At 49.7% G+C, this 24,564-nt stretch overlaps 1 protein-coding gene across 1 annotated transcript in view; it reads right to left on the reverse strand.

Annotated features, from left to right (window-relative positions):
* Positions 1 to 838: 838 nt before the first annotated feature.
* The window catches only part of LOC133344165 (transcription factor HIVEP3-like), an 86,273-nt gene continuing 62,547 nt past the window's right edge, over positions 839 to 24,564 (reverse strand). The window contains 5 exon segments of the mRNA XM_061554170.1: positions 839 to 3,646; positions 4,506 to 5,662; positions 10,740 to 10,832; positions 16,994 to 17,169; positions 20,542 to 20,684. Coding sequence (XP_061410154.1) covers positions 1,541 to 3,646; positions 4,506 to 5,662; positions 10,740 to 10,832; positions 16,994 to 17,169; positions 20,542 to 20,684 — 3,675 coding nt within the window. The 3' untranslated portion in view covers positions 839 to 1,540.

A 24,564-nucleotide genomic window follows, 5' to 3' on the forward strand; every position in this document is an offset into this window, starting at 1 on the left:
TCGACAGTACATAACTATCTTCAAAAGTACACCCAATATGTGTTTGGATATTGGAAACTTTCGACTGTGAGGTTTCCCAATTCGTGGAACTGCCACTGAGCAAACCTCTTCTCACTGGCACTCAATGGGAAAACGGTCACTGATGAATAATATTGTTCTCGTCAATCACAAGAGGGCATCTGCTGTGGAGAAGGAGCCATGATATCGGCTCGTGTGCTGGTGCCGGGTGGATCGCTCGATCACGGCACCGTGAAGGATGACGCCGACTTGCGGAGGGCTTCCTCCAGCAGTGGATTAGCCGTGGCTGACTGATGATAACGATGGTATTTGTATGGAAAATGCCCAGTTAGTGGGCACGAATAGTCTTGATTGTGCTTGGACTTTCATGGTCATCTACCGCCGATGAGGCACCTCCATCTGCTGGTCATAAATGTGCAGTGCAATTAAGAGCCTCGATGAAGAGTACACGGGTTGTTGGTTGATGGCACAGCGCAGGGATTCTCGTGGTCTCTCGCTCTCCGATGCATGTTGTCAAGTGGTACACGATGCAACAGGTTGTATAGACACACCCCACTCCCCGAAAAAAATAATTCCCCATCAAAGTCGTGGAGTTGATGCTTCAAATGATGATGAACGCCTTCCTCGTGCGGACGAAGCAACCAAGATTCACTCACCCTCCGGCCAGCGATGTTGTGTCTGCCAAACGAATGGCGTCGACTTCGGTGCGTCGATGGAAATCTACGATAGGCAGGCAAGAGTTCAACTTGCGAAGTCAAAACAGTGCCACATCACAACAACTGCCACAGGGTTTTTTTTTTACACTGAACAAGATTTATTTACTTGTATCTATATAAAAATATGGACAAGTGCAGCATTGCAATTTTCAACAAGACTTCAACCTCCGTTCACAATAATAAGACCAAAAAAGTGTAAACTTTAATTTACATAAAAACCTCCATGTACGGAAACTACTTTTTTATATATAAAACGTTCCACAACTTCAAAGGAAACCCCGTACGCTATAATACGGTAGCTAGCAAACGACAATTACGGTTGGATTCTTCTAGAGCGAATGTAAAAAACACCACCACTGAACTCGTGACGAGAATTCACACTTCACAAGAAGTGACTCTTACTCTCTGGTGTCACGTGATAACAATGACCTCGGGGGGAAATAAATAAACACAGCTTCAAGACAACGGTGATCAAAGACGGTGTTCGTGAAAAATTACTTACTATCATCGTCAGTTTCCCACCACTGCTTTTGTTATTAAATAAATATACCCCCATATTTACATACTGTCACGGCGAAACATCTTCATGTTATACAATACCAACGTCAATGGACACGCGCATCCAGCGAATGTTGACAACGACCTACAGATACGATACAAAAACAGCTGAGAAATAGACTCGTTTTAAGTGAGCAAGGTCTTCATGACATGGCACAGCAAAATTTCATTTTAAATAATCAACTTCCACGTTGGTCCCCCCCCACCCCCTACCACCCCTCGACCTGTCCCAGCAGCATTAGCAGCAGCTAATACCCCGAGCCCTGCTCCGACTCCTTGTGGCCCTGGTGCTCCCTGAGACAAGGCGACTCCCGCCCCTCCATCTCGCTCCTCGGAGGAGCCTGGAGGCGGCCGCCGCTGCCGCCCAGGCTCTGGGAGCGCACGGAGGAGGCCGCCCTGGTCTGCATGACGGGCGGCACGACGGAGCCCGTGCCGTCGGGCCCGGCCGCTTGCGCCGCCAGGAACGTCCGAGCGCCGTGCGGCTCCGGGCTGGCGGCTGCCGGGGCACGGGCCGCGCCGGCGCCCGGGGGTGTGCGGTCCCCGGGCTCGGCGTGCGTGGCGTTCACGTGCAGCCAGAGGAGAGCCGCGCTCGGGAACAGTCGAGGGCAGCGCGAACAGGCGACCGCCGGCGTCGTGGACGTCGGCGGCGCCGGCTGCGGGTGCCCGCCGTCGCCCGAGCCCGCGGGGATGCCGAGGCCGCCTGCGTGCTCCCCTGCGGGGCTGACGGGCCGATCGGGCGAGGCCGCGGTCCCCTGCAGAGGCCCCTGCACGATGCCCTGGATGGGTATGAAGGTCATGGCCGGGGCGAGCGCAGAGAACTGCGTGGCCGGGAGGAGCAGCTGCACCATGGGGACTCCGAGCACGCCCTGCGCCGTGCCCAGCAGCGCCGGCAGCAGCGGCTCGGCGCCCGCCTGGCACACGAGGCCGGCGAGGGGCGGCCGGGTCGCCGCGGCGGGGAAGCCCTCTCCCGGCTGCGGCAGGAAACCCCGGAAGGGGGACGCGGCGCCGGCCGGGGAGGAGCGGTGCCCGCCGAGCGGAAGCTGACTCGGCGCGTAGCACCCCTCCCTACCCTGATGAACGTGAGCGGCGAGCGATGGCTGAGCCATCGGCGGCGGCGGCGGTCCTTGGTAAGCGGGAGGAGACGAACCAGTGGCCGAGGTGACGTCTCTGCGCCGATCGACGTCGGCGAAAGGGAAGGGAAATCTGGTCTGCGAAGAGCCTTGCGTCGGCACGGGAGCTGCCATCAAACCAGCGGGTTGTTCCAAAGGTCGGAACGTCATACCGACCTGACCTTCATGGAATTCCTTCCCAGAGGAAAACATCAACGTGGGCGAAGAAGGTGCCAGCACCCCAGCGACTGTGTTCCACCCGGCCGGGTAGGCAACGTGTAGAGGAGGAGGCATGGGAGAGTACGCGGAGGGTAACTCCACGGCGTGCGAGATGGGGGCCAAGTTGAGCGCAGATGCCTTCTGCTCCTCTGCAGGAGCCGGAAGACGAGCGCCAAAGCCCTCACGGCTCCGAGCGAGCACGTCGGGAGGGAACGGCTGCCCCGGGGCATAATGACCCGACGGTCCAGGCTGATAGGCAATGCCCAAAGAAGGTAAATTTCGGGCGACCAAGTACGCCCCCTGACCGGCGGCGGCCGGAGCTTCGCTCAGAGCGCAGAGACCTCCCGCCGATTGGTACACCAAGCCCGAGTGGGCGGCCGGGCCGACGTGCGGCACCAGCGGCGACGGCGGCGGGGCTTGCCCGCTCAGCAGAGCCGGACCGAGCGCCGCAAAGGAGGGGGGTGCGTCGAGAGGGAAAGGGCGCGCGGGGGCGAGGCGGCCGTACACGGACGAGTAGCCCCGCAGGGGAGACGCGCCGGTCCTGGGCAGCGTGGCGCTCCACACGGGGGGCTGCACCAGCCCGGCGAGCTGCGAGGGGCTCAGCCTCGTCGCGGCGCCGCCGGCCCGGAACCCGGCGCCTCCGAACGGCACCTCCTCGCTCGAGAGCGACGTCAGCCCCCCGCCGGGGGACCGGGCGCGGTCCGTCCGGGGGACCGCGTCGGCGACGGGCCCGGCGCCCACGTGACCGTCGGCCGTCGGCTCGGGGGTCCGGCTAGCCGAGCCGCCGGGTGGCGTGGCCGTCGTTGCTTCGGCGAGGCGCGGTCTTTCGGCAGCAGGTGGCGGCGCGACGGCGCCGAGGGGAGCGACGGGAAGTAGGGAGCGGCTGGGCTGGCGGGAGTGCAGTGGCAGGTGGCTGAATACGGGGTCCTGCTTCGCCGAACCCAGCCCGGCGATGGCTCGCGATTCCGCTCTCGTGGGCAGCAGCAGGGGGATGACGTCGGCCACCAGGGTGTAGCCCGGCTGAGTCTGCGCCACCACACGCGCAGAGGACAAGGGGGGGGGGGGGGGGGGGGGCGCAATTGACGAGACGTTAATTTGTCTGCGACTGAGCATGTGTCGCGAGTTGTACCGTCGATGTCAAAAGTTAAAAGTGGTTTTTCACCCTTGAGCATGGGGTAAGCCCTCGCATCTCATGCTTACGGCCCTCAGCCAGTGGGAGAAATGAATGCCACGTAAATTAAATTGGGGAAAAAAAGAAAATGTTACAGTTCGTCGATCGACCGGTCACATGTGATGGGGCAAAGTGTGGGTAGTCCCACCTCTTTCTAAGAGCTAGGGCCAGTATGGCAGAAAAGGCCAAAAACAACCCTCACCAACCCACACTGACTTGAGCGTTGAAGTATGGTAAAAAAAAAAATATCCATGGCTGACAAGGTGAGAAGGAGGCATTTTGCTCGCAGTCAATTAACAAAGAGCTGTGAATAAGCATCATGTTTGACAACGGGGGGCTCTGTTGAGCTCCCTCCAGAGACTCAATCAGCTGTCACTGTCCCTGCAGGAGGACCGCACTGGCTGGGAGACTATTTAGATTAATTTGCTGCTATTAATTTGCACATGATGAGCCACTTTGATGAGCTATCATTTGTGGCCAGATCGCTTTTGAAAAATGAGGCAATAGCTCAGTGGGCTTTACCTGCTAAGATAAAATTGTATTAGTCTCATTAGTTATTTTTTAAGTGATTTGTTTACCTTTCCTATACCTTGCACTACTATCGTGTTTTTGTGCTGTTTGATGTTGTAACGTTCTAACCCACCCCTACCTTTGCAGCTCATCGGATTCCTCCAGGATAAATAAACATTCCGATCATTCTGATTCCCATCTTACCCTGGCGTCGTCCGAATACCGAGCAGCCAGGTACGGCGCCCCAGGTGCCGGGAAAGCGGCGCCCGGCGTGACGTTGCCCTCGTCCGTCTCCAGGGGGGAGGGCGGCCCGTCCAGCGACAGCATCCTCACCACCTCGCACGGCGGCGTCCTGGGAGACATCTCCACGGGTGAGCCGTGCGCCGCCGCCTCCGCGCCTCCGAGGCCGGGCGAGCGGCACGGGACGGGCGAAGGCGGCGGCGGCACCGAGTAGAGGAAGGAGCGCTCCGGCCTGGGGCAACGCACGTACAGGGCGGCGAGCGTGGCTTCCCGTGAGGGTGCCGCCCCGTAGCCGGGCGGCAGGTACTGGCCGGGCCTGCTCGGAACGTCGCCCGCGTCCGGGAAGAAGAAGGTGGCGGCGGCGGCGGACGACGAGGGGCGAAGCACGGGCAGGAGTGGGCCTGGCAGTTGGACAGGCGACGGGGGCGAGCTCGCGAACATCGACACGGACGTCGAGGACGGCGGCGGCGGCGACATTTCGCGGGCGTCCGCCGGCCGAGCGTAGCGCGGGAACTGGCGGCAGTGCTCCGGCAGGGCTTCCCTCGGGAATGGCGTGGCCCGACCGCTAGAGGACGAAGTTTCGAGCGGCGATGCCGATCCTTCCACGGGGAAGGAAGCGGCGGTGGCCGCGTCGGTCGTTCCGCCCGGCCGAGTCCCAGAAACGCTTCCCGCTTGGGTCAGGGTCTCCGTCGCGGGCGTGACCGACGCGTTGGCTACGGCCTGGGGTCCTCCGGACCGACCTTGGTAAGCGGCACCGGTTGCTTCGCCAGCGTCCAAGGGGAGATCACGGGCACCTGAACCGGCGGGGGGGTGCCCGGCAGGAGACTCGCCGATCCCTGCGAACGCTTGGGACGAAAATGCGGTGGCGGTGATCGGCTTCACCGGCCGTAGCTCCTGTGCCGCTCGGGTTGGAGACTCAGAAGCCCCTGCTGCTGCTGCTGCCGCTGCTGTCCTGGAAGTGCGAACACCAGATGGGCCTGGCTGAGGCTCGGGTTGCTCGACGGGCAGAGTGAACTGGGCTGCGTGGCGACGGCTCTCGCTGCCGCCGTCCTCCTCCTCCGGCTCATCCGGCTCCTCGGCAGCGTGCTCGCTCCCTCGGTTTCCCTCGTCGCTGCCCTCTCCTAGCCCCGGAGACAAAATAAACAACGCGGCACAATAATGAGTCGATGTTAGAAAAATAGTTTAAATGCGTTCGCTTCCTTTCGTATTTTTTCGTTGTAATTTAATTCCAATTGCGCTGCGGGCATCACGTCAAGGGACGATGACATTTTAACTTTACATTTAAACTTTAAACTCGGAGGATGGAGTGCATCACCCTGTATTTATACAGGTTGTCCTTCCCCTCACCTCCGATGAGCACAATTGGCTGCATACGGTGCGAAAGAAGTTCAACATACATATATATTGATCGATTTAAAGCTTTCGTGACTGCAGGGATTCATCTTCTTGGTTCTTTCGGCAAAGTCACGTAGAAGGCAGATATTAAAATAATAAAAATTAAACATAATAAAATAATACAATTCTCACGACGTTTGAATGACATTCAGACGCTGTCTTTCCGACAGACCTGTTTTTCACCTGAGGACGGCTGCTTGTGTTGTGGCCGAAATGTCGTGAGAATTGTATTATTTTATTATGTTTAATTTTTATTATTTTATTATTTCCCTTCTACGTGACTTTACCGAAAGAACCAAGAAGATACATATATATTTTTCGGACGTGCAATCCACATGTCCCATAACTTATCTCCCGTCACGGCAGTTGAAACAATGGTGCACGTTTCTTTAAATAATTTCCACACACCTGTGACACCAGCAGCGTAAATGGGGTTCATCAACATTATTTGATGAGTAAGTTGCGTATGATGGATTAAAGTGTGGGTACCTCTCCCAAGATGCCTGGCCAATGTGGAAGAGTAGCCCAAAGTACCCTCGAGATCGGCTCTAGAAATACTTATAGTGGAGGCCCTTTCACCAGCAGTGGCATGAGCAAGGAGTTTCAGGGCTGCATATTTACCTTTGTAATATTACACACATTACCACGCAGATTTTTTTAAAACCCCAATACTTGTTATAGTTGCCCGTGCAAGTTAAATAATTTCAATGCATCAGCCCATTCCCATTCACACGCTGACTAGTGCAGTATTTCAACAAGATGAGCGCACGGGCATAACGTTCCCTTGGAAATTGGTATGGTTTATCAGCATGCGTGCAGCAGCAACAGTCGACAAACTGGGCTTGCATATAGATATATTTTTTAGTCGCTTTTCAATTATTTTAAATTCCCCGGCACGGATGGTGGACCCTGAAAAAGGCAGCTCTCTACAACAGGGTAGATGAGGTTATTTTGCAAACCCACGGCCATGAACCAGCTCCCTACTCAAGGAGACAGTAGCATCCGATTAGTCTGAATCTGCCAAACGAATTGAGATATCCCGAGGTTATAGTTAATTAAAAAAACAAGAGAAGGAAGATAGAGATTCAGCCCTGCAATGTCTTGCTCGCATCACTGCTGGCAGAAGGCCTCCAGTATACGAAGCTCGATAGGGCCCCTCGAGTAGAGACCCCCTCTAAAGGGAAATGTTGGCCTACTCTTCCATGCTTGCCAGTCGTCTTTAGAAAATGTGTTTGTAACCACTGATATTAACGTATCCATGACACCTTCAATAGTGCTGTTTGTTGCTGACCACTGAGCACTTGGGTCTCTGAACCCTGTGATCAGTGACCATGATACAAAAAACACACACACACCAGCCACATTTGTAATAACCAAGGCGAGCATCGCTGTTGCTGTGTTTATATAATTCCACGTGTCCTTAGAAAAATGGTCCACACGCACATATGGGCCCGTAACGTGCTTAGGGTTAAGCACTCTCTGTTGCGTTCAAATTGCTTGCACTCACTGCCCCCCCCCCCTGCCCCCCCCCCCCGCCAGCTCATACCTCACCCCATCACTCAGAAGAGTTCGACCTGCGGGAGGCCCGGCACATTCATTATTTATTTATTGCCACACTTTTTTTCTCTCTCTCCGCCGCCGCCGCAAAATCCATCCCAATTGTCCTATTCTTAGGTTTTTTTCTGTAAAGTCACGTAGGTAAAAAATTAAAATTAATAAAAGTAAAATAAAATAAAAATCACGACGTTTCGGAGGCAACACAAGCTTCCGTCTTCAGGTGGAACCGTCACAGCCACGACAGCTGTATCAAGTAAATTAGAGATTACAAGAGCTACCGCTCCGTATATATTTATTAATTTTAATTTTTTACCTACGTGACTTTACCGAAAAAACCTAAGAATATGAATCCTTGCAGTCACGAAAGCTTCAAATCCCCAATTGTCCTATCGGCGTCGCGTCAAGAGATGAGGAATCCGCTCACACCTCTCGCGGAGAACTGCAAAACCCCTTTGTGCGAGCGAATGGAGCACAAGGAAGTGGATATCCCAGAGCTACAACTCTGAGATCCTTTTCAAGCGGCCGCTGGTCCAAACGGTGGAGGGCGACACTTTCGAACCCACTCTGCGTATGAGAGTAACGTTCTTCGAACTAAAATTATAATCAAAGCCGATATTTTTAATTCTCGTATGTGGAATTGAGCCAGTTTGAAGTGCAGAACCAAATTGAATGTGATGAAGTTGTTTGTATCGTCAGAATCTGAATATTTATTTATACTGGAGGAATATAAAGATCTGTTTCACAGATGTCCAGTAGGGGTGGGTAAAAACGTCACTATCAACAAACAATACAAAAACATGACAGTCGTACAAAGCACAGGAATGGTAAACAAATCGCCCAAATGCATACAAATGAAACTAAACCGTCCACATCCTACCAGGCAAAGCGCACTGAGGTATTAACTTATATTTTAGAAGCGACCTGGCCACAAATGATTAGCTCAATAGAGTGGCTTATGTGGACATTTATAGCAGCAAAATAATCTAAATAATAATAGTCATTGGTGACCCAGGACGAGACCATCAACTCACTTGAGGATTCGGTTGAGTCAAAGGATCATGCCTGCAATTGAACCCAGCACCTCAGCGGTGCCAGCTCATCGCCAGAGGTCTCAAATGGGTTTTGATTCCTTACCCGTACCCGGCCGCACCAGGGTCGCAAACGGGTACCCGTACCCGGCCGTACCCGTACCCTACGCAAACGCCAAATATACAGGCATCAGCGTCAGGGCCAAAACCACAACCTCCTGCATACCAGGCGAGGTAGTTAACATCTCGCCACCCTGGCGCCCTCTCCTCGGGATTCTCAGGGCCCACTTCCCCTGTGGTAACAAACCTCGAAAACCGTGCACTCATTACCTTTGGGGGGCTTCCACTGGTCATTGTGTGACAGGGTCTTTTCACTGCAAAGATTTGGCCCGCTTGCAATTCAATGAAAGGTCATGATTTGAGAGTCACGATTCGATTCGATGATGTGTTGTCTCTACATTGTGCCGAATGTAGCACATGTAGTGGTTGCCGAGGTCTCGTTAGTCCTTTAAATGCAACTGAGGAATTGACTGGACGAATGATTAGCACGAGACTAAAAGAACACAAAATATATTTTAAATACTCTCAAATACAACTGTCGGCAGTGGCAGAACACGCGTGCCAACAAGGGCACTGAATTGATTTTGATGATGTTGAAGTTAAGTGCAAAACTAGCTACTACTGGCCACGACTAATTTGAGAATCTATAGAAATTTAGAGAAGTCAAAAATAAGTTTAACCGTTCGGATGGCTACAGGCTTAGCGCTGCTTGGAAGTGAATCATCAAATGATACATTGTGTAAATGCATGCCTACACATGTCATCATACATCAATGTGGGATTACCTGTATGCAGACAATAACAGCTACTGCTATTTTATTGCACGCAAACCACAGGAGGTACAATAACAACGTGCACGCATAATGCACGTTGATCACCATATGCATAACACAACCGGCAATGGATACACATTGTAATTTATATGCATTCATTAACCGCCTCAACCCCCTTTGCACGTGAAGGGCTCGCAAGTGACATCATCACATCTATCCCTCTATTTAAGGGACGAAACAGGTGGACTTCTCCACAAATCTGTCTGTTGCCTGATGAGGCTAGTTGTAATTACTGGCGAAACGTCGTAATCAGATTGCCAATGTTGTGGATTTGCTCTCCAACACACCGGTGTGCTGTACTCGTGACGAATTGGCCACGTTCTGTTTACGTAACAAACCTTACTGATTGGCTGTGTCGGGTGGTGGCGGGTTTAACGACACATTTATATTTACGCGACCTAACCCAAAAAACCTATATTATGGATTACAAAAAATGTATTCCCCCCCATTCACAATTTGATGCGTCTATCATGAGGTTACCAAACTTCTTGGACCTTCCCTGTTTCAGAGAGGGTGTCCCTGCGTCCTGAAGCTCGTGTGAAAGTCTGCATTTTGTCACAGTCTACGATTGTCTGACTTCATGCTCACCTCGTGATAGGGGCAAAGGCCTGGGCTATCCGAGCAGTGAGCCCCGTTGAGGGGTTGGCTGGAGCAGGAGTAGCTTGGGCTTGTTGGCAGTAAGACGCACCAACGTGAGAAATCACGAGGCCACTCGCTGTGTCCGCACGGGGTAGTGGCCGAGTGGGCCTGGCTGACAGAGAGGCTGCCAGTTCACCATATGTTCTGATTGAGTCTCCCAGAAATGTATGCATGTTGAACTTAAATTTCGATTTAAAGCTTTCGTGACTGCAGGGATTCATCTTCTTGGTTCTTTCGGTACAGTCACGTAGAATGGAAATAATAAAATAATAAAACATAATAAAATAATTCTCACGACGTTTTCGCCACAACGCAAGCAGCTGTCCTCAGGTGAAGAACAGGTCTGTCGAGGAGACAGAGTCTGAATGAGAAAGAAAGACGCTGTCTCCTCGACAGACCTGTTCTTCACCTGAGAACGGCTGCCTGCGTTGTGGTCGAAACGTCGTGAGAATAATTTTATTATGTTTTATTTTTATTATTTTATTATTTCCATTCTACGTGACTTTACCGAAAACCAAGAAAATGTTGAACTTCTTTCGCACCGTACGTAGCCAACCGCGCTAATCGAAGGCGCGGGGGAAGGACAACAAATGTGGTATCCTTGATGTATTTCTTCAAGTCGACAAACATTTAACTAACCGAAACGATGACCATTACACGCCTGCTTAGGGTAAAGGAATGTTCACCTTCGACTGTGACCTCCTGCTCCTTGGGGGTGAGACCCAGCTCCAAACACTGCTCACCATGCAGCTTTGACTTGATATGTTTCACTAGGTTTCCTTTGGGAAACATAAAACAACAAGACAAAAATGTAAATACAATAAGTTTACCGGGTTCCTAAGTCACTATTTAAAAATCCAAGTGTCATTCATTCGTATTTTTTTACACATTTTCGAATGAATGCATTTGAATGCAGTGAATGTTTTAATTATAAGCGGCGTGTCATGAAGTCTACCCAATTACAGTTATAATCACTGATAACAAGTAAAACAATGTCGATTTAAAGCTTTCGTAACTGCAGGGATTCATCTTATTGGTTCTTTCGGTAAAGTCACGTAGAAGAGAAATAATAAAATAATACATACAAATAAAACATAATAAAATACAATTCTCACGACGTTTCGGCCACAATGCAAGCAGGACGGCTGGCTTGCGTTGTGGCTGAAACGTCGTGAGAATTGTATTTTATTAAGTTTTATTTGTATTATTTTATTATTTCCCTTCTACGTGACTTTACCGAAAGAACCAAGAAGAAGTAAAACAATGCTTAAAATAAACAAAGAAGCTCTACTGTTAAACAGTAAATTATTCAACATATCTGTTTATATTATTTGAATTTCAAACTTATTATTAAAAACCCAGCAATATAAATTCTACCGTGATAATTTCTATGACAATCAGCTAAATCAAGACTACAATTTGAAACCTGTTTCTCAAAACACACAGGCCCTCATTCCCATCCTTGTTGGTGTTAACCAACTGCCACCAGAAATGAGAATAGATCCATTCGGCCTCACCGATTGTTTTATTGGGAGAAAATTCACCGCGTTCGCAGGCAATTTTGCTGATGAATGCACGAACATCATTTCCAAGCTGTGTTTACAGGGTCCTTCTCGTTTCACTAATTTAAACGAAGAAGAAGAAAACAATTGCCGCTGAAATACTTATGTCAGCCACAACAAAAAAATCCACCATTCGCCACTAAGTGGTGGTGACGTCGCCACGGCGTTTGTGCCAGACTAGGTGCACTTTAAGGCCACCTGAAGTGTCAAACGCCCGCTTGCAGGAGGTCACGGGACAGAACCAGGTGCCATGGGTTGACTGACTGAGATGATTGGCAAATGCACCACCTGTTGCCCCTACTGTGGCCATTTCACACAGCCCACACGGCCACGAGCCCTCTTATCGAATTCAGGTCCTACGAGCAGAACGGAGCAGAAGCAACAATGAGCTGACCAGCCTCGAATTCATAAATAATCACCCGTGGCCACAGCATGCCACATGCCATCTCATCTGGTAGACTGGTAGAGTTCTAGATTTGAAGCTTTCGTGACTGCAAGGATTCATATTCTTAGGTGTTTTCGGTAAAGTCATGTCGGTAAAAAATAAAAATTAATAAAAGTAAAATAAAATAAAAATTAAATAAAAATCACGACGTTTTGGAGGCAACACAAGCTTCCGTCTTCAGGTGGAACCGTCACAGCACGACAGCTGTATCAAGACTTTTTATTTTATTTTACTTTTATTAATTTTAATTTTTTACCTACGTGATTTTACCGAAAAAACCTAAGAAAAAGACCGGTAGAGCTTCCTCTGAACGATGTCCCCCGGGTCACACCGTCTTCCCCCAGTATACTAACCCCCCCGATCACAGTTCCCGAAAAAAAGCCGAGAATTTCGATGTCTCTCTTATCTTTGCTCGTGTCTCCCAATTTATGGGATTATTAGCGAACGATTTGGGCAAACATCGTGCACCCGTGGGAGCTCTCCCGACATAGCAGTGCCCGCTCCCGGTTGACAAGACCACGGGAATCATTGCGAGATGATTTATTTCTTCGTCCTCCTCTTGTCGGTGAGCACGGCTAATAAAGATTAGAGTGCCGTGGAGAGAGAGTTATGGGCCAACGAAGGCCCGCGCGACGTTTGCACCACGTGGGTAAAGACGAAGACAAACATCTCCCGTGTAGCCTTAACAGGCTGATGGGGCAAGGGCTGTTTAGCGAGTAGCACCTATGAAGTCCGGCAGGGCACACGAGGTGATAGGTGGCCAGCACCACGCCCGATCGCCTTTGTCTCCCCAGCGGCGATTCTTTTTTACACTCCACCGCATCCGGTACTCATTTGAGGCTGAGTCGACCTAGGGGAGTTCCAGGACCGGTTCAGATAATCGTCACTTGGTGTTGGTGGCCGTGAGCGGGAAAATTAAACTCGGGTCGCTGGGTTCGTAGCGCAGCGCTCGCCGCTGCGCCACCGCTCCCCGCTCCTCTGTGTTCCCGCCTTTGGGGCCGCCCATAAATGACGTCACGCGATTTTGGACGATTTTTGACCCTCCCCCCTCGTCACACGGCGTCACAAAAAGTCAGACCCTCCCTCAAATATGACGTCACAAAGCTCTGCCCCCACCCCAAAACCATATTTCCATTTTGAAAATAAAACATGCTTCAAATCGCTTTAAACTATTGTCATTGTAGTGCGTATTTATAGCAGCGCTGCACTCTGATGTTGTAGGAGTGTTGTTATAACAATTTGTGTTGTTATAACAATTCTATATTTATTTAAATTTGCGCATTTTAATGTGACGTCACATCTCTCAAACACATCCGGAGTTGAACTACACACCCCAGGGGTGCCAACTCAGCATTCTCGTCCCTTTACCTCAACTGTATTTTAAAAAATCACATTTTTAATCGATTACAACCTAAGTTGTGCTTTCAGAACCATCTGATAAAAAAAATGTACGTGATATGTCTAAAAATATATATCCTCAGAGTTGGATTTGGCTGTGTTCGTTTAAAACTGATTTCGTATGATGTTTTATGAAGCCACTATTGGCTCAGCTAATATGGATAACTTGGTGTAAACTTGTGTGAATGACATAAATCATTTACCAAGCCCTCAAAGTTACTGACTCGTTGCTCAGACACGGCCATTACAAACCGGAGTTTAAAGTTTTAAACTAGGATTTCAGTATGGCCTTACCTTTATTCCTGGTTTTACCAAGAGTATCATCCCGGATCCGAATCAGTACTTAGTGAACCCATTCCACTGCGGCAGCACAGAACACAGAACTATGCTCATTAAATGTAGTTAACTTTAACTTTTACTGGTGGGAACCACCTGCTTCCACCAGCCCACAGGGGATTATTGTGTCCGTCCGTCGTGCATCCAAAAATGGGAGGGGTGGGGCTGGGTGGAGAGGGGAGGGTGGGGCTGTGTGGGGGGTGGGAGGGGTGGGGCTGGGTGGGGAGGGGCTGGTCACCCCGTGGTGCCCTTATAAAACTCAACGTTTAACCTACTCACGCCGGCTTGTGCCCGCCCTCACAGTCGGCCATATTTGCAGAATACACCACGCCGCCGTTGACCCTGGCCATTGACCGAGCAACCCAACGTTCCTACCAGCTCCCTCCGCAGGAATGTGTTAGCACTCATAGAGGCATTCCCTCCATGTGATGGGAGCGCGGGGCCACCAATGCCACTTCCAATTTCTGAAAAAAAATATCTCTCTTTTAAGCCATTCATTACAAACGAATAGATCGAGGGGGTGTTTTTTTTTTCACTGAACATGAAAGAGAAACAGTGAAGCGAGCAACTTTCAATGCTGTCAAGTGTCATGAAGCCACTTTAGAGAACAGCCGGCATGATGCAATTCAAACAGGCAAAGCCACGCGATGCATTCAGAAGCCCGATGCAAAGTTAATATTTAATTGCCATAATCGGCACTCTTAGGGCCTCAAAGTGGGTGAGCAAAGCAAGTAGTGAGGGTAACAAACGAATTTACTCTGCCGTCATATTTTTAGAAAGAGGCCCTCTATCAACGCCCCGAATTACGAACGGATCATTTAACCGGCATTCATATTTTGTAGGGGTTTTTATTTATTCATGCGATTTATAAATCCTCAATTTTCAAGGAAAAATTGACATTCCCCGTCGACCGGCTGAGTATTTTAATTTGCTCGCCGTAGGCCCAACCCGTTTTTCTTACTGCGAACAGTGCGGCAAATGTGTGACGATGCCGTACGGCCCTGACCTATTCACACTGAGCCATATTCGGACAAGCCAAGGTCAAACCACAGAATTTCAATCATTTTTGGGTTAGTGGAACAAGAGAGCAACTCATATTGATTTTCTTGTTTATTAAAAGTGAAGCGCATCGCGGCTGCTCCTTGTGTCCTTCCCAAGGCTACAGCTACAAGTGTACAATCTCCACTACCACGTGAATCAAAGTCCGTGGGTGGTTTCATTTTCCTTTGTACAACAGATATTTGTCCTCGTGAAATTAGCGTGGGGAGCGGTGGCGCAGTGGTTAGCACACTTTAACCGGGCTACTTGGATTCAATTCCTGGCCTGGGCTAGTGTCAGTGACGAGTGATATCTGAGCTAGTTCTGAAATCCTCGATCAGCCACACAGAGTGGTGAGGCACAGCCAAAAAACTCAGATGATCAAGGTGGTGTGGTTAGGGAGGTCTTCATCTTGTATTGAACTGATAAATGGCTGATTTTTTTAAAATTATATTACACTGTCATCAGAAAAAAATATTGTCCAAAAATATTTGACGTGAACAGTCTAGTGCCCATAAGGACCCTCTACAATCCCTCAATAAAGCAATTGCTTAATGGATTCGCATTATCAAAAATATATATTCCTTGTACTTCAATGTCAAAGGGTGCCCATTCAAGTTCAGCAGCAAATTCGATTGACACATGCCATTACACAGGCACTCCCACACAAATTCACATTTTGGTCGTGTTTTTTTGTTGTTGCTTGAGGCATGCCAAAACATATTTATTTCCAATTGCTACATTTTCCTGCTGCATTCTGGTCAAAAAATTAAGGGAGGCACAATACAATGCATTGTCTTAGCATGGTTGGCACGGGCACTCGGCACAAGGAATGAAACGGTGCCCTCTGTCAAATTCCCCACCATCCCTCCCCTCTACATAGCCCAGCATCTGGGCCTATCCATCCCGCGGGCCTCTGAGCAGTTGCACCGCCTGCACACTCTCGATAGCTACGCCACGGGCCCGATGTCACTGCCACCTCAGATCACGGGTGCCATCGCGCACGCAGCACGACGAGCTGCGCCTCGTAAATTTTGATCAATCGGGGACCACCTGACCTTTGCAGGGACGTCGCTTGTGAGTTCCCGCGAGGACAACGCTTACGGCAAGATTGTGCCAATGTGCAGTAAAAATGCTCTCTTCTAAAAATAAAAAAAATGTTTTCCCCCCCCCCTCCCCAATTTCATCCCAATTGTGCTATCAGAATCACATCACATGAAGATGTATTCCCTCCTCAGAGCAGTGTGACCCTTCATGTTGGAAAATCCCTCCAAGTGACCTCTGGTCCACACGCAGTAAATAGCAGCACTTCCCACCTGCTCTGTGTATGAGAGTGAGGTTCATCACATGGCAGGCAAAACCAATTTTCAACGCTGTAATTTAGCCAAATAAGTACGGAACCAAATGTAAAGCCTTTTTTGGCGCAGTCTAAAGTGCTCAGGCTGATTCCATCAACTCATTAAACTTGAGGATCCGGTTGAGCCAAAGGAACTTGCTTGAAATGGAACCCAGAACCTCAGCGGTGCCAGGTTTATGCTCTGACCTTCAAACCACCTGGCCACCTTCAATGAAATGCTCCCTTGGGTGACCCAGGTAACAGGGGACTGGACCAGTGAACTGGGGCTCAGATAGGATTTTCTGGAGGCTGAAGTTTTCAGGATTGTCAGGATTCAAAGGAAGTCTGTGAGGCTCATAATGCCAAACTATGCCACCAGGGGAGTGACAATGTATCCATTTGTCCTGCTCTCACAAAAATGCATAGAATCGTGTGCATGAGAACTGATGAGTGCTCATAGAGGAGTGACGCTCACAACAACGAGCAGAGCGCAGGTCGGCTAAAACGCAGAGACTTGGCACAGTGGGGAGCACGGTTTTTGCAATCTGCCAGCCATCTCAGTCAGTCAACCCGTGACACCTGGGCTTGTCACGTGACCTCCTGCCAGTGGGGCTTTCGCCACTTCACTTGGCCCCAAAGTGCACCTCGTACGACACATGCGCCGTGGTGATGTCGCCACCACTTAGCGGTGTTGTTGCTCATTTCAAGTTCAGCAGAGATTTCCGTCAGCATGCAGAGATCAGTCGGCGGTAGAAGTGGTGACTACAGACCAGCCCGGCGCACCAGTTGCGGTTCTCCCAGCATCCTCGCTGTGACGCGTCTCACCGTTGCTTTTGAAGGAGACGCCGCAGACGTGGCAGTGGTGGGTCCGGGGGCACTGCGGAGAGCCCGATCGCTCGTGCAGGGCTCCGGGCTCCTGCCGATGCCCGCTGGAGTCGTCGCCGCCCGGCCTCTCACAGCCGTGGCCCCGCGGGAAACCGCGCTTCTCCGACGGAGGCAACCTGCGGCAGCGTGGGAGCAGGAGAACCACGTGAACTTAAACACAAAACTAAGAGATGGGCCACCATTGGACGAGGTTGATTTCGACAACGTCGGATGCGCCGTACGCGACCTCGGCTTTCGAATGACCCTGACGTCTTTGTCACAAAGCAGTGGTCGGCGTCGATGCAGGTGATTAGCAAGATGAGGCCTACCATCAAGGCGACCCTGCGCTTCGTTTAGTTTGCCTACTGATTTGACTCCCCCCCCCCCCCCCATCTCGGCCGAAGCTATGTGGGCAATCAAAGTTGAGTGTTGGGGTCGTATGAATTTTATATAGATTTTTTACATGACCTACAACACATTCCTTCACTACCATTCTAGATATATAATACACACACGACCTGGACACTGGTATTGATGCCATATGGTCGCTGGCACAAGTGCTTTCAACCTTAATTGTAAAGCATTACATATTTTAATCGCCACAATGTTTATGCTTTAAATGGTATGCACAGAGACACAAATACCCGATGCATTCTGAAATTGTTCGACAGTGTTTGTCTCAAGCTTGATTTGAAGCTTTCGTGACTGCAGGAATCCATACTCTTTGGTTCTTTCGGTAAAGTCACGAAGGTAGAAAATACAATAAAATAGATCACGACGTTTCGGGCGCAACACAAGCGATCGTCCTCAGGCGGAAAAAATAATCCAGCAGTAGAACTGCTGAACCAGGAAGAACACATATGAGGATAATCACTTGTGTTGCGATCAAAACGTCGTGATCTGTTATTTTACATTTTTCTTTTATTTTTCTACCTACGTGACTTTACCGAAAGAACCAAAGAGTATGTTGTCTCAAGCCAAGTCTTTACAGAAAATATAATACCATAGAAAAACAAGTATCTGTTGCTCAATAAAAAATTAAGCATGTATCTTTCACTCCGATTAGCACGGTTGGCTATGTACGGTGTGAAAGAAGTTCAACATACATACATGCATGCAATGAAAGGGATTTCTAGAAAAAGAAATGTTTCCAGCGTCATTCATTTAAGCGGACAAACTCTGGAGAAATTTCACCTTGCTTAGTCTCATCAGCAAAGTGCGACTTGCCAACCAATGGCGCCGAATTGCTTAAGTTTCCAAGAACACAGCAGGGACCATTCAGCACAGTTGGAGCAACACTGTACAAAATGTATGCACGCTGTGGTGAATTGTGGGTAATAACACATTCCTGCGGAGGGAGCTGGTAGGAACGTTGGGTTGCTCGGTCAATGGCCAAGGTCAACGGCGGCGTGGTGTATTCCGCAAATATGCCCGACTGTGAGGGCGGGCACAAGGCGGCGTGAGTCGGTTAAACGTTGAGTTTTATAAGGGCACCACGGGGTGACCAGCCCCTCCCCACTCAGCCCCACCTCTCCCACCCCACACCCAGCCCCACCCTCCCCACCCAGCCCCTCCCCTCCCTCCCCTCTCCACCCAGCCATACCCCTCACATTTTTGGATGCACGACGGACGGACACAATAATCCCCTGTGGGCTGGTGGAACCAGGAGGTTCCTACCAGTATAATTGGAACGTAAAAAGATAGACAAGCATTCCCTTCACTCGGTTAAACACAACACTGGGCCAATGTTTTCCAGCAACATTTGTGTTTTAGGAAATGTTTTCCTTAAAAGTTTGGTTCATAAACAAATGCTGCCGGATTTGTATTTATAATTTTCTTCCAATGAGTCCATTGCCAAACTGTTACCTCGTGCTTACATGGGGTTAAATAGACCCATGCCTGTTCATTCTTGTTTTATTTACTACGAACTGCCGCGGCAGAATTTAATTAATTTCATATGAACATACTCTTAGTTCTTTCGGTAAAGTCCCGTAGGTAAAAAATGAAATCAAAATTAATAAAAATAAAAAACAAAAACAATAAAATCACGACGTTTCGGAGGCAACACAAGTTTCCGTCTTCAGGTGAAACTGTCACAGCAAAATATCTGTACGCATAAGATAGTGCGTCACTTGATACAGATATTTTGCTGTGACAGTTTCACCTGAAGACGGAAGCTTGTGTTGCCTCCGAAACGTCGTGATTTTATTGTTTTTTTATTTTTATTAATTTTGATTTCATTTTTTACCTACGTGACTTTACCGAAAGAACTAAGAGTATGAATCCTTGCAGTCACGAAAGCTTCAAATCCATTTCATATGAACATAAACACACACTTTGGGGAGGTGAAGGTGCAGCTCATGAGGATCACCACGGCCGTGTCGGAGCCTCACTGGCTGATCGGACGGTCAATCCTCCTGGTTTTGCACTCCCTCGGCGGTAGCGGACGACTGCCGTGAACCCCGCGTCAGAGCCTCACAACGCAGGCCCAAGGTCACTCCAGTGTGAGTGCGGTCGACAGCTTCAAACAGCTTGACGTTATGGTGTACGCATAAGATAGCGCGTAGAATGTGCTTGCTCACGCGACCGCTGCAGTGTACCCTCGTATGCTGCTGGCTCGTCTGACAGGCGTGGGGAAATGTCGTGCAACCGGCACCAGTTTCACCTGCCGTGCCTGGAGATCGAGCAGGTGCTCTGCCAATCATTGCACCGTGGCGGCTTTGTGTGTGTGTGTGTGAATTTGGTGTAGGTGAGAGAGAGATGGAGAGAGACACTCTCTCTGTTATTTGGGCTTGTTTTTTTGTTACATTTTCAGTGAAAAAATTATAAGAACACGTAGGCCTTTTTTTAAAAGATGTTATGCTGTTTTTCGGAATATTTTTTTTTACGTAATATTATATGCATTTCTACATATCACAGCAAGGGAGGGTAACTGCCTTTGGGTGTTACCTTCCATTGGTCATTACAAGTACCGCTCGCTATAAAAGTACCCTCGAAAATAATAAAATGGCCAATGGGAATATTTAACATGCGGTGTTTAGCATGAAAACGATATTAAAAAAAGACTACAGCACACTTGTAGAATTGTAGACAGCATGTTGGTGCCAATTTAACATCGATTGGATATCTGTGAAAAAAAGCTTTATAGCTCATCGTATTCCTCCAGTATAAATCAATATTCTGATTGATGTGTGCCACTGTTCAATAATACTATCGCTACCTCCGATTAGCACGGTTGGCTGCGTATGGTGCAAACGAAGTTCAACAGCCATACATACAACTTGTACATGCAAAGGCCCTATTATAGAGGTAAATGCGTGCCACCAGTGGTGGAGCATGGTTGGCATTGGGCCCTGAATAAGCTTCAGTTCATGAAGGCAAATGGAGCGAAACGCTGGGACATCAAGCCGAGCGACATCGGGCACAACCCGAGAACACGTCGGACAGTACGGTGCGAAAGAAGTTCAATGTGCACGCACGTGCGTGCGCGCGCGCACCGCGGTACCAACCTTTCATCGAACGCGGCTCGAGCAGACTCGCAATCCCGTGACGGAGCCTCTCCAGGAAGCGTGACCTCGACCCCGGACCCCGCCGCCCGCTCCGTGCAAGCCTGCGCGGCGTCCCCCATCTTGACCTTCATCTCTGAGCGTGGCTGAAAAAAAAATTAAAAAAGGATTAATTTTAATTAGTTTGCCTTGCTCCTCAAGATAACGATGTAAGATCGTGACACACCACGTTTATAGGCAAGTGTCCTTAATACGTCAAACCATTCTAAATATTAATTTCTGTGACAACTTGCTATAATTCTTCACGCTTGCATTTGGCAGAATGTCTTTTCACCTACCACTTACATCTCTCATCATATTCCACACGGCATTGGGTACTCATTTGCCCGTATTTGATATGCTGCTCACACCCATACTTGAAAATGCCTAATATCACAATTACACATACATATTCCATTCCGTTTTGTGAATTAATATGGTATCTGGTGTAAAGGACATCTTTCTCTCCAAAGGACATACAATATCGATTTAGCCTTATACACCAAAAGGCTTCTGTAGAAAGCACTCCATTAATTTCAACTTTGGCATGCTTTACATTTTAATACAGTTCTTTTCGCGTGATGTTATTATCAGGATTTTTTTTCTTTCTCCGTCTCATTTTATTCTGCGCGTGTGTCCCAGCAGTACAACACCCCAGGGCAGCAGGAGTTTGAACCAACATTCTATATTCTATAGCCTACGACCAAATCACTGTAAATGCATCTGATATCGTTTGGGGTCTCAAACCCTCTGGCACGTGTCGTGACGGGCACTGCAAGATCCGAACGTGTCCGTCCAGTGCTCGCTGAGCTGCATTGGATTTCGGTTTCGGTGGCCCAACGAATAAATCACGAGGTCGCACTCATTGCACACCTAGTGCTCGCCACAAATGAACCGCAGTACCTTGCTGAGCTCGTCAAGGAGCGTAAACCATCGCCCGAACTCCGGTCTTCCTCGCAGCGGCGTTTGGCTCGCCATCGAACAAGCATGGTCACCGTATCGTGCGCTTTCAGGTGCGCTTCTGCGGTCGTCTGGAATGCTCCTTCCAGTATTAGGAAGCCACTGGAGCTATGCACTTGTAAATAATCTAGATTGATAACTAATTTCTTTAAAACTGCTTTTTTGTGCTTAGTCTGATGTCCTTCCCCCGCACCTTCGATTAGCGCGGTTGACTGCGTACTCCGACTTCCCAGGTGTTGTGGGAGTGGGGTTACGAGGTGTGGGCAGGAGCTCGCAGCGATGAGCGTTACCCCTCTTACCTCCCCCCCCCCCCCCTTGTATACAACTTGTTGACCTTCTCCGGGTCCTCCAGTTTCTCCCCACGTGAAGCCATCACTTGGACAAAAACATCCCAATATTACTCAGGACCCTCCTGAAAAGGTACTGAGACTGGGTCATCAGCTGGTGTTCATTGTAACTGTTATTTCCAGTACGTCAATGGTACTGTTGATATGTTTAATAAATTAGAGCAAGTAAGCATGCACGTACAGCATATGCTGTACGTATTCATGATAAACCTACGACCAAATCAATCAAAATGCTCCCGGAACCCGTCAAATCCCAGAAGCTGAGCAGGCTTTTGAGTCTGCATTGTGCCTGGAAGTGTCCCCCCTGTGCGTGCGGCAGGTTGTGCACGTTCCCACAGGGCTACGTTGTCAACAGAGGGCAGTTCAACAAAGTCCATTGTACCGTGCTATGCTCCCCACCACTGACCAGCGTGCTGAAGTTTTGTCAAATGACCCCCCGCGACCTACACAGACGGCACGGCGAGGCCATAGTCCAGCGACGGATTGACGTGCACGCGATGAACACGTGGACGCTCAACTCTGCACGTGTATACGAAACACCGCACTTAACGCGCGTTCATTTGGCGCGTGCTTTATTCCCGCACGTACGCACCACACCGTATTAGGTTTGTAACATAGCAATGTACTTTATTCTTTAAATTTCGATTTAAAGCTTTCGTGACTGCAGGGATTCATCTTCTTGGTTCTTTCAGTCTTATCGACAGACCTGTTTTTCACTTGAGGACGGCTGCTTGCGTTGTGGCCGAAACGTCGTGAGAATTATTTTATTATGTTTTATTTTTATTATTTTATTATTTCCATTCTACTTTATTCTTGTATTTTTTTTTTAGAAGACAGGGAAATGCAATCGGGAGATCTGCCTACAGGTGGCTCCCAATGGCAAATGTTGATTCATGGTCGTGTGCGGCAGCCAACAGAGCACAGAAGAGATTGGCGTGACCGGGCCACTGAATGTTTCCAGCCAAATCTTGCAAATGTGAAGTGAACGCCCGCGACAACAATGTGTTTTCCCACCTTCACCTTGCATCCATCTGCTGTTGATAAAAACCCACCACTGTCATTACACCGCGAGGAGTATATATATATGTGTATACATATGTACATATATATGTGTCTCGGCCACCTCATTACTGCAGCGTGAGCCACCGACGCTTAACGATTCGTAGCCCGCTGAACGAAACGTGACCTTCATCGTTGCGATCCGGGGATGCACCGTTAGTTAATGCGTAATCCCCCTTGCAATCACCGCACAGACTCGGTGGGGGAGCTTTGGTAGGCAGAGCTCTCCTGCCATTGCCGCTGCCCAGGGGATGCAATCAGTCCGATGACGACGGGATGCATTGATACGCAAATGCGACCGTGCTATTTTCCGAGGCGAGTGACGGGCAACCCCCGTTTAATTTTTTTTGGCGCGCGCACGCGCACACACACACACGCGCACACACACGCGCGCGCGCACACACTCACACGCGCGCACACACGCGCACACACACGCGCGCGCGCACAAAAAATGTCACCACATGGGAACCGGGGCGCCCGGAATAAATCACACGCTGCCACGGCCGTTTTAATTCATCAGGTGCAAGATTCCTCTCTGGTCACTGGGGGACCGCAGGTGGCCTCAACCTTTGATCCGCTATACGCGTGCGTGCGTGCGTTGCACACGTGCGCTTGATCCCCCCCCCCTTGCCCCTTTGGGGAACTCGATCCACTTAATGTTGCCAAAGAGAAAGAGAAAAGAGAAATCCACCCTCTCAGCTGTTGACTTCAACCGGCCCGGGAGGGAGGAGGGAGGGAGGACACTTCCGCTCGCAGCTAGCACCGTTCTTTTCCCCTCTTGCTCATTACCGGATTACTCCGCGAACCCAGAAGCATAATTTAAATGCAGCGTGAGGCGTTTTGGGGGGTGGGGGGGGGGGGGAGATGAGCAATTTGGAGCCGCAAAGGGAATTCCGGGAAGGGGGGGGGGCTCGCCGGTCAGGCCCCCCCCCCCCCCGTGAGCTTCAGCGCTGCCGGCTCAATTAGCGGATGCCGCGCGTGGCCCACGATTCGCGTTAGATCTCCGCCGTGTGCTTTCACGCGGTGGCGGTGGTGGTGGTGGCGGTGGTGGCGGTGGCGGTGGTGGCGGCGGTGGTGGTGGTGGTGGTGGCGGTGGTGGTGGTGGCGGTGGCGGTGTTGGTGGTGGCGGTGGTGGTGGTGGTGGTGCCCCGCGCCGTTCGGCCTCGCCCTCATCGACAGTTTCTGATCCGTGTGCCGAGAAGCTTCGTGGGGGGACTGAAGCAGCTCGGCACGTGGACTTAAACGTCGGAAATGCATGCCAACCGACAACACTTTTGTATGACCCACAAACTCTTACGTCGGGGGAACGAGAGAGCACAACCGATCTCAAAACTGAATATTTCTCCATCAATTATGACATACATCCTTGGCAATGTTTGGCCATAAGAATGTTAAATTAGTTTTTGTTGTGCACTCCTGCGCATGGATATGTATCTGCTTGTATTAATATATTAGCATATTTAATTGTTTATGTATCTGTTTAGTTATTTATTCACCATTTAAACTACTAATGTACAAATATTTTGACAATGTCTTTTACTGCGTAAAAAAATCGTAGATTAAAGAATGACAAGATGTGGATTGTAATTTGCAAGCATTCTACAACGAGGGCTGAAGATTC

The sequence above is a fragment of the Lethenteron reissneri genome, chromosome 19 (genome assembly GCF_015708825.2).
Source record: "Lethenteron reissneri isolate LAM-NWPU_2019-01 chromosome 19, ASM1570882v1, whole genome shotgun sequence".
Taxonomy (NCBI): Eukaryota; Metazoa; Chordata; class Hyperoartia; order Petromyzontiformes; family Petromyzontidae; genus Lethenteron; species Lethenteron reissneri.